The sequence below is a fragment of the Daphnia carinata genome, chromosome 9 (genome assembly GCF_022539665.2).
Source record: "Daphnia carinata strain CSIRO-1 chromosome 9, CSIRO_AGI_Dcar_HiC_V3, whole genome shotgun sequence".
Lineage (NCBI taxonomy): Eukaryota > Metazoa > Arthropoda > Branchiopoda > Diplostraca > Daphniidae > Daphnia > Daphnia carinata.
The window spans coordinates 7,133,911-7,144,873 of NC_081339.1; the positions used below are offsets into that span (position 1 = coordinate 7,133,911).

Below are 10,963 nucleotides of genomic sequence, written 5' to 3' on the forward strand. Positions count from 1 at the left end.
TGAAACTGGACACGGATGCAATCAAAATTATAAGAAAAAAAAAATTCTTATTTTTTTTTTTCTGTTTGATCATTCAATGATGAATAGCCACCGGTAAACAAAAAATGTGAGAGGAACAACTCCCCCCATTGAGTTTTGAAAGAGAAAAGAAAAACTGAAAATCAAATATTTATCCCCCCCCCCCCCTCAGAAAAAAATTATTCTAATACCTTATAGTAATTCCCGCAGAGAGCTAGTAATGAATCCTATAAATCCTTCGATATATATTATTTTTCCCTCAACGTTTTATGATGACATCCTACTATGTGTGTGTGTATGTAATATAAGGTCTACAGGTAACTCAAACGTGGGGGCTCCACCCTGGCGATGCATTTTCCCTTAAAAGAAAAATTTTAAAAAATGAGAAAACCCTTTTGAAAATCGACGCAGCTTCAACATTCTCGTCTGTCATCAAATACGTTTGTTATTCTAAACATCAAATGTAGAGCTCGTCTCCAAATAAGTCGATGATATCCCAAAAAATGACCTTCACAATCACATTAGGACATGTAGCAACAACAACTTTTGAAAGGAATTTTATCTTTTTACCGGAGAGCGTCAAGTGGGTCGTTACAAATTAAGTGGCCATGGTCAGAAGGAAAAAAAAAATAATTGCTGCTTCGCCAGCGTCTCCTTCTTTCGAAACGATGTCTGTCTCTCTCTTTTTTTGAGAACAGTCTAAAAGTAGACACACATTGTGTATAGAGAACTCCAGGTATTTATGTACATAAACTCAAGGAGGGGATCTCTATAGATAGAGACCTGGTCTCTCTCTCTTTTTTTTTTTAAATTTTAAATTATTATATTTTTTTTTTCTTGTGTTTTGTGCGGATGAGGTGAGCGCGAGCGCGGAGTCGCTTGCGGAGAGCGTGTTAATTAATCGCTAGGTTCTTCTTCCTTATAACCAGAGGTCCGAGGGGGTATCGTCTCCAACTTCTTTTGTCGGCAAAAAAAAAAAAAAAAGGGCGAAAAGAATCAGAAAATAAAACACAAGCGGCGAAAAAAAAAAAGGCCTCTTATCCTCCCACTCAATTCCACCTTTAGAACTGTTTCCATATTGACCGCGTCTAAAAAAAAAAAGTTGGGAAAAACTTGTTGGATGTTGTATATCCAAAAAGTTCTTTGTCCACACGAAATGAAGCACCGCACCGCCATCAACCCCCTCTAACACTTAATTTCTTAAAGTTAAGAAAAGAAAATGAGACCTTTTTTTCGTTGTTGTCCAAATTTGTTAAATGGAGAGGGGAGGAGGTTGGTGAGAAAGAGAAATAAGTTTGGAAAGAAGTCGCCTTCTTTAAATTATCGATTACAAAAGCCGTCATTAAAGGCAAAACAAAAAGAAAACCATTTGCCGGTAATCAGGTAAAAGGTCAGTGATTATGTCTGTGTACTATATACGGTTAATGGAGGAGGGAGAAGAAGGAAATGGGGAATCGGTCAAAGTGTTCCAAGCATTTTTCGGACTTCTTTAAACAGATGGCTGAGATGTGCCATTTTAATAATAGGCAATAAGAATTGGAGAAGGCTAGTACGTTATCAACCATTGCGTCGACCTTGATTTCTCTTTTGAAAATGCCGATTCGTTTGGGTTTATCGACACCAGGAACAAAAATACATGGTACTTTTCGAAATTTCAAATTTCAATGCACGTTTCGCCATCTAGCGGTACTGTTTCTTACTGTAATGAGGAAAGAGCCATGAACCATGACAAACTACAGTTGTTGCCCTGGTGATCGGTTTGTTACCAAACAAAAAGTTCCAACTGCCAGATCTGAACACGTTTAAAATTAATCGTCCAATGTCGTATTAATCAACCTGATATGTAAATCGGGACAGTAGTTATAATGAGGACAGTGCCGATCTGGGTGGACAAGGTCCATACGCGCGACAATTCAGAACAACAGTAATAATTACAGACTTGAATCATTGAGTTATACTGACATCTGCCCTCCCTCCATTGTATTTAACGGATCGCAATTAAACATAACTATTGGCAATTTTCAGGATCTACGACCTATGTTTCAGTGCCGACGGAATACAATTAATTGCTGCCGCTGGTAATAAAGTGTTGGTGTATGAAGCATTATCAGGCACTCTACTCCACTCTCTGAAAGGTACATTTTTCTCTTGCAGATTCGTTGTTCCTAATGTTGACAATCGTTGCATTTTACAGGTCACAAGGATACAGTCTACTGTGTAGCATTTGCCAAAGATGGAAAGCGGTTTGCTTCAGGGGGTGCCGACAAGAATGTCATCATTTGGACTAGTAGCATGGAAGCTATCCTCAAATACTCGTAGAAATGAAAGTCAACACAACATCAAAACCATATGATCATTTTTTTCTTATTTTTGAACAGACACAATGATGCCATCCAGTGTGTCTCCTACAACCCCGTCAGTCCTATTCTTGCCAGCTGTTCATCCAGCGACTTTGGCTTATGGAGCCCAGAGCAGAAAAATGTTCAAAAGTACAGGGTGAATTCACGCATCTGTGCCTGTTGTTGGAATGATGACGGGACCTTGTTGGCATTGGGTTTGGCAAACGGCACTGTCACTATTCGAAATAGGGTAAACTTAGAATATTAATTATTTAACCCTGTGTGAATCTCATCCACCACTATCAAATTTTCTCATTTGTCTCAGTCTGGAGAAGAAAAGGCTAAAATTGAGAGACCAGGAGGCAACCAATCACCTGTGTGGGCTTTATGTTGGAACATTAACAGGTATCTATCTTGCATTGATGCATAACAAATCTGTCTAAATAACTCATCATCCTACAACCATAGGACCGATCAAACGGAGTTGCTTTGCGTCACCGATTGGGGAAATCGGACATTGTCCTTTCACCTTCCGAATGGCATGCAAGTAAGTTGCCAGCCAGTCTTTCTCGTTAAGTTCAATGCTTTAATTGCAATTTAAATTCTAAAATAGATTCGCTCCGAGAAACATTTGGGTTTTAATGCTTGCCGCATAGTTCCTTATCGTCACGCTGGTGGCGACTATCTACTCGTTTGTGGCTCCAATCGCCAATGTCAACTTTTCAGTAGCGAAGGATATGCCCTTGGCCCTGTGGCTGAATGCAGCAAATGGGTTTGGGCTACGGCTACCAAACTCAACAGCACCGTTGTTGTATGTTTTTTTTGCCACGTTTTTCTTTGCCCGCCCTCGCTATAATTTTAAATTCCTGCTTAATAATGACTTTCAGGCCGTCGGCAGTGAAGATGGAACAGTCGGTTGCCACCAGCTGATTTTTAGCACTGTTCACGGTCTCTATAAAGAACGATATGCTTTCAGGTAACTGTCGCTAAGCAAAAGAATAGACTGAAAGATTTTTTTAACGTCACGTGTTATTTTGCACAACACAAAAAAATAAAATAGGGAACACCTGACGGATGTGGTAGTTCACCACTTACTGACAGAAGAAAAAGTGCGCATCTGTTGTCGCGACCTTATCAAGAAAATCGCCATCTACAAAAACCGCCTTGCGGTATGTTGCGCCATAAGCATCCATGAGATCAAACCGTGTCATTTTTGTTGAATTTCTATAGGTCCAACTGCAGGAGAAACTCATGATCTACGAACAGCAAGAAGGGGAACATTTGCACTATGTCATCAAGGAGAAAATCAACCAGAATTTCGAATGCAGTCTCATGGTCATCTGTACGAATCACATCATTCTCTGCCATGTAAGATAGCTGTTTGTTTTGCAAAACATGTTTGTCTTATATGCAGCGGCTGCGCTTCTTTTTATTCCAGGAGAAAAAATTGCAGTCGGTGAACTTCCAAGGCGTTAAGGAACGCGAATGGACTCTCGAATCACCAGTCCGCTATATCAAAATTGTCGGTGGGCCGGCCAACAAAGAGGGTCTCCTACTGGGTTTGAAAAACGGCCAGGTGTCTAAAATCTTTTTGGATAACCCTTTCCCCGTTGAGTTACTCAAGATCAGCGTTCCGATTCGTTGTTTGGACTTGAGCACTTCCCGTCAAAAGGTTGCAATTGTCGATGATAACAATACTTGCTCAGTATATCAGCTGAGCAATGGTGAACTCCTTTGTCAGGTAACTATTCGGTCTTCGTTCCTCGCAATCGAAGTTGAAATTTTTGTAACACATTTCTTCCAACGTGAGCGTAGGAGCCGCATGCAAATAGCGTCGCATGGAATATCCACTGCGAAGATATGCTCTGCTTCTCTGGCCAGAATTGGCTCAACATCAAAGCATCGAACTTTCCGTGTCATCAACAAAAGTTTCAGGGCTACGTGGTGGGATTCTACGGTGCCAAGATCTTTTGCCTTCAGGGTTACAGTATGACCACTCTTCAAGTGCCTTTATCGGCACCCATGTACCAGTACCTGGACCGTAAACTTTACCGCGAAGCTTACGAAGTAGCCTGTATGGGTGTGACAGAGGCCGATTGGTCACAGCTGGCACACGAGTCGTTGAACGCGTTGGAACTAGAAATCGCCACGCAAGCTTTTCAACGCATCCAAGATTATAAATATCTGGAATTGATGGAATCCATCGCCAACCAAAAAAGACTTGGCGGTCCTCAAGCAAACCTAAATCACAACGTCTTTATCGGAGACATTCTTGCCTGGCAGGGCAAGTTTCACGAAGCTGCTCGACTGTATCGCAAGTGCAGTCGTAGCGACAAGGCTGTGGCACTCTTCACGGATTTGCGGCTTTTCGATCAAGCTCAAGTATTTTATTTTTACATTTTAATGTGATGAACTGTTTTTTTGACACACTCTATTTCCTGTGTCCTTAAAGGAGTATCTGAGTAGTGACAGCACGGCTGATCGAATGACTATCTTAAAAAAACGGGCCGACTGGGCACAAAATATTCACGACCCGCGAGCTGCAGCCGAAATGTACCTGAATGCTGGCGAAATTCTCAAAGCTGTCGAGATTATTGCAGCCAATGGCTGGACATCTATGTGAGTAACGCTGAAACATTGTAGTTCGAGGTTGAAACTTATCTCTTGCCAATTTGTGGCAAATGTTACAGGCTTGTTGACGCTTCACGAAAATTGGATGCAAAGGATCAAGCGTCTACATTGCGCATTATTTCAGATCACCTTCGTCGTTTAGGATCCATACAGCTGGCCTGTGACATCCTACGACGTCTTGGTGATACAGCCGCACTGGCTGCGGCTTTAGTCGAATGTGGCGCATGGACTGAGGCTCTTACCCTCGTCAAGCAGCATCCCGATCTCAGTCGCAACGTTTATCTGCCTTACGCTCGTTGGCTAGCCGAGCAGGAACAGTTTATCGAAGCCCAACAAGGTAAAAGATCATAATTTAAGTCTTCAAGGTTTTACCTACTTTTTTCCTTCCGTTTCATATTTGAAGCTTATTATGAGGCGGGTTGTTTGGAAGAGGCAGAACGTGTCCTCAATACTTTGGCGATGAATGCTGTGGCATTAAATAAATACGAGGACGCGTCGCATTTCTTCTGGCTGTTTGCTAAACATCGGCTTCAATTGGCAGCAAAAGCGTAAGTTATTAAGAAAACGCATTGGCTGAACGGGCTTTTTTAAAGTTACGCGATTTCAATATTATTATTATTTTTTTTATCGAACTAGCGAATCACCCAACGAAACGTTGAAACACGTTACTCAGTTCCACGCTTTGGAACGCAAGAGCTCGGCTTATTACGCTTACAAAGCAATTCATCGTTTTACGGTAAAAATCTGAACACTACTATGAGAAAATAATCAAGTGGGTTGCGAAACTTTTACGTCTGTTTTCTTTTTTTCTGAAAGAATGAGCCGTTCACTTCCAGCCTTCCAGAAGCTCTCTTTAACATGGCGCGCTACCTGCTTCATGAAACACTACATGTAATAGATAACAAGATGATATGCATTGAGAAAGATGTTCAGTTAATTGTATCTGTTATTGTAGGGTCCACTCACTGGCATCAGCCAATTTGCTGTGGTGTATTCGCTAATGAAGCATGCGAAGACACTTGGGGCCTACAAAACGGCCAAACATGCCGTTACTTTGCTACAGAACCTTAAAATACCGGCTCAGTTTCAGGAAAGCGTTGATTTGGCTGTTCTAAGTATCCGTGCCCAACCGTATCAAGATGCGGAGGATCTCCTCCCTCTGTGCTACCGGTGTTCCATGAGCAACCCATTGTACAATCCACGTGGAAATTGTTGTATTCATTGCGGCGAAAATTTCATTTTTTCTTTCATTTCTTTCGGTCGGTTAATTCACTTATCATCAGGGAATTTCTAATCTAATCTGGTTTTTATTGAAACATTACAGAGATTCTTCCTCTGGTCGAGTTCTACGTAGACGAAGATATCTCAGCTGTGGAAGCCCAGCAATTGATTAAAACGGAACCGCCTAAAAGAACGCTCGACGTGAAGAATGAAGGAGGAGACTATCAACTGTACGAAAACGACAGACAATCGTCTGCGGATCCTTTTGCCTCATATTTTTACCCCCATCAGGTTTGTGGCTTTTTTTTTATGATTAAAATTTTGGAAAGTGATTAACTTCTTTATTTCAAAAAGTTACGAGATCAGACATCGAAAATAGTTCTCAACCGTGACGCCTTGCTCCGACTGAAACCCACCGAAGTGATTGTTTGTCGGTGGCCGCCTCCCTTGCCTAGCCGGTATTACCGCAATTTCTTGCCCGATGTAGCCTTGAAACATTGCAAACATTGCAACAAAATATTCCATGCTGATGACTATGAGCTGCACTACCTGCAAAAGAACCAATGTCCGTTTTGCCGATCGAGTCGTTCCAGCCCTACCTTTTGATCTCATTGGGATCCCCACTTGCTCTGTCTCGACCACGATGCCGTCCTTATTATTATCGTTCCTGTTTACATCCTAATCAACCATCCATTCAAGTCTTTTGTTATGCTATCAATAAATGAAAATGTCATTGCTTTTTTTCCTTCAAAGCGTGGCATTGGCTAGCGCTGTAAGCTCAGAAAGCGTTGTATCAAGCGTAAAACTTCGTACACCCATTTCCTCGTTCTCCTCCCATCAGTATTAATTTATGACTGTCCCTTATGTTCCATTTTCAAATCGACAAATGTTGATCTGGCACAGTTAGGGATTTCAATGTTCCAACTAATGCTCTAGGTGAGGCTTGGTCTAGTCATCTGCGAGTTATCTGGAAAATTGCTTGGATAGGAATTTTTCTGATAAATGGAAGCAAGCAATGAGATGAAGTAGGACTCCAGAAAACTTCCGAGAGTTGTATAATAATTCTACGTCATTGCAGTATCTCAAACATACAACTTGATATCAACCTTTGCATTGGAGAACTTGAGCTACGCATGCTAAGCTCCACAGATGACGTTGCGGCTGCTCATTTTGGAATTAGAGGGAAGGGCATCAAACGTCCATTAATCTCCACACCTGATTTACAAGAGTTCTATTTTGGTAGAAGGATCTGTTTTTCAGTACAGCCCCAACCAGAATAACAAAGGCATTGAATGAAAACTGTCATGGATTTGAAGGAATGGTAAGTGAAGAAAAGATTACCTTAGAGCAATAGCACAGCACCAAATTAAAATTAATTTAACCTTTCTTTACCCATCACATGCAGGAGCGTACAGGCCACGCATCCTCAAATCTGCTAGGTTTTATGTGATCACTCTTTCGCTGTAGTACATATGGTAAACTTGAAATAATAGGTAAATAAATTCAGTGGCAGATTGTTACGTTGAAAGATTAATGATGTTTATTTAAAGGAATTTATTATAAATTATGAAGACAAACATCTAGAGCAAACATTGAAAGCTTAACACATATGACCCCTTCATTATATTGAAATTAAGAGAACAATATATGTGACAATTCTTTTTTTTTATAGAAATTAATGTCTGCAGGAAAGTTTGACGTTAAATTATTTGGCCAAATGAAGTAAAAATCTTTGGGTAACACAGTGTGATTAAAGTTATAATTAGATTTTGCTAACAGATTTAGAACTGATATTTTACGAAGTTGAGATACTTGTAGTTTCTTCAACAAAATAAGACAACGAAGCAAACGATCAAAAAACTGACCTGTCATGCGAAGTGCACGACGATGGTAGGACGACGACGATGATTGAGCAAATCATTATATTTATTTGGGTTTTCTTTTAATCCAGTCCAAACCGTGAATTACAATCGGAGTAAAACCGCTAAAGCAATCATGAAAAAACCACTTGGCAAACTGATTTTCGATCAGTGGGTAAGCAGATTTTTGCGAATCCGGTGCTAGCCCCACTAAAACGAGGAAGGAAATAAAATGCATGGCAACAATGCGAGCAGTCGAGCTTCTTTTCCTTCGCGAGGTGGCGCCATTTTGTCATTTACTGCCAAGGTTTTGTGTGGTTAGGATTGGTTTACTCAATCCAAATTTGAGAATTATTTAACTTCCATTGCAGATCCATTCTTCTAGCTGTATTTTTCCCCGTACCCTGCACAATTAAACTAATCAATGTGGTTAGTAAATGGATTTGAGGTCAGGTGATCAGCAGTAGATATTATTGTTTGAACTATTAAGCACAATATTGTAACCACCAATGACTTAAAAGTTTTTTGTTTCATTTTAGGTAATCCTCATTGGTCCTCAATGGAAATACTACAATGGTAGGCATTTTCTATTTGATATACACTCAGCTTTTATGCTGCGTAAGTAGCAAGAACATTGCTTGATGTTACCTTCATTTTGTTGTACTTAGGAAACTATTTTAACATCTAGCACATTTGGAGGAACAGAGATATCTCTTCTGTTATTCCATAGTAATGCTAGCTCCTCTATCACCCTGCCCCATCAACTAAGCAAATGAGCTGCAGGTGAAACAAATTTTTGTTTTGCTACCAGGTAAGTCATAGGAATAATTCTAGTTGCCTCTTATGGCCTCTAAAAGACAAGTGACTATGTTTAATGTTTCAAAAACACTGGATATTGATGGTTTCTGTGAAAAACTACATTTCCGAAGCATTTGGTGTTTTCCGTGGTTATAAGCGTCATTGTGTATAAGGTTTATTTTGTCCAATTGACTTGAGTGATTGGTATTTATTCTTGTTTAACTTTTGATGCAGATTTCCGTAGACAATCTATTAAAAATAGTAATAGTAATTTTTTTAACTTGTATTTTTTGTTGTTTATGATAACAGAAGCATTATTATGTTACTTACGTGTAATATTTTTAATTGGTGTTGATATTAAGAGCGAAAATGGGGCTTTTGATTATTATTGAGTATTGCAATAATGATCGAGACTTTCCAACGTAAGTAAAAAAACCATGTATTAATGTTGCATGTTATAATAATTAATATATATATAATGTATAACTGTATATGGCAGGTAACTTTTCAACCGCCGTTGGGCGATTGAGTAAACTTCTGCGGTCTACTACATTTTCACAGCGGAAACGTCTAACAGCTCGCTCGTTATTAGGACTCGTTTATCATTTTCGAAGAATTTACTTTTACAGGTCTGTAATACAATACTTTAATAATTAATAAGTAGATGTAATTGTACACATTCTAATAATTTAAGCTTTGGCAAGTGACTTTCATAGCGGAGTATGCTGTAAGTGGTCAATAATTGTTATGTAAGCACTCCACTTGCATCAGAGATCAAAAAGTCACTCATTTCAGTAGAATCCAAAAATGAATATTTGAAGTAACAAAGCATGACAAAGTTCAGATTATGCAGAAAAAAATAGAAAACAACAATCACACAAAGTAGACATTGATATGTGGTTCTCAATAAGACAATATAGAAAAAGACTGAAAGAATCTATTTACCAGACGTGCGAAGCGTCCGACGACATTGGAAAGTTAGGACAGATGCAGTGGAAGATCCTAGTGCAACTGCGAAATTTTCGATTTGGCTACCGCCTTAAATACTCGCAAACACGTGCAACATCTTGACTTTGCCGGAAGAAAAGTGTAGGGTAGAGAAACATAATTCTGAAGGTCAACAGCTGTCGAAGAAAAAAGGTTTTATTTGCATGTGGAGATCGAGAATATGTCCATTCCCCCTCATTTGACCAAATAGATGCAATGACGTAGAGTAGATGAATAACCTTAGGCAATTGAAAAACAAAAAATCAAAACCCCGTTTTGCATTTTCTCAGTAGCCCACGCACCTGCACGACATGCACTAGTGTAGATTTCTCGCTGTTAATTCCGGTGTAGTGATACACACAATTTCCGCACAAGGTTATAGTTTCTGTTCACAAGCTGGGTATGTCCCGTCCTTTGTGGATACACCAATCACGCACTTCAAAAAGCACTGGCTTTTGACTCTGCACAGGTGTTGTTTAGTTGCACATGTCAAACCGTATTTTGTTGGGTAGTAACATAAGTCTAGATAACATAGAAAACTTGCATTAAGTTAAGGATAAGTAGTTATTAAGTTAAGATTAAAGCTACTTTAAGTAAGGCGTAAGCGTAGTTCATCTCACTTCGTTACTTTTGCACAACACTATCTCAACCATTTTCTTTCACTGTTCTATGCAATTATTTACAGTAGTCGTCGTTCGCAAACCATTTATCTACAAACAATTGCACGTTTCGACTGTTTCGCACAATTTACACATGAACCGCCAATTCAAACAACGTCCTGATCATCAACTAACGATTAATTCCCAATTTCTTTTTTCAGGAATTTTTTTATTCAATGTAACTGTAATTGTGTACCTGATGCCTCTAAGAATTAAGACGAAACTTATTGATATTCAAAGCAAATGTTTTTGTTTTTTTGTCGCCTCTTAACAATCAGGAGGGCCATCGCTGGGGTCGAAGAGGACACTGGACAACGAGGATCGCCGTCGCACCCACTGGGATATCGCCTAGGATTCTGAAGTACATATTTACACATTTAGTGTCTAATCATGTTTTTTTTTTTTATTTTATTTTATGTATATAGGAGGGCTACATCACCGCGAAGAGGAC

At 39.6% G+C, this 10,963-nt stretch overlaps 1 protein-coding gene across 1 annotated transcript; it reads left to right on the forward strand.

Moving 5' to 3' along the window:
* Positions 1-1,758: 1,758 nt before the first annotated feature.
* Positions 1,759-6,952, forward strand: LOC130697795 (intraflagellar transport protein 122 homolog). The gene is made up of 20 exons (XM_057520585.2): positions 1,759-1,942; positions 2,044-2,153; positions 2,213-2,333; positions 2,397-2,607; positions 2,683-2,762; positions 2,826-2,904; positions 2,971-3,168; positions 3,245-3,333; positions 3,418-3,526; positions 3,588-3,725; positions 3,796-4,098; positions 4,173-4,739; positions 4,810-4,976; positions 5,048-5,325; positions 5,392-5,536; positions 5,625-5,724; positions 5,805-5,879; positions 5,944-6,247; positions 6,313-6,500; positions 6,564-6,952. Exons 1-20 carry the CDS (start codon positions 1,884-1,886, stop codon positions 6,813-6,815), a joined length of 3,573 nt encoding a protein of 1,190 aa, XP_057376568.1. The 5' UTR covers positions 1,759-1,883; the 3' UTR covers positions 6,816-6,952.
* Positions 6,953-10,963: the final 4,011 nt, after the last annotated feature.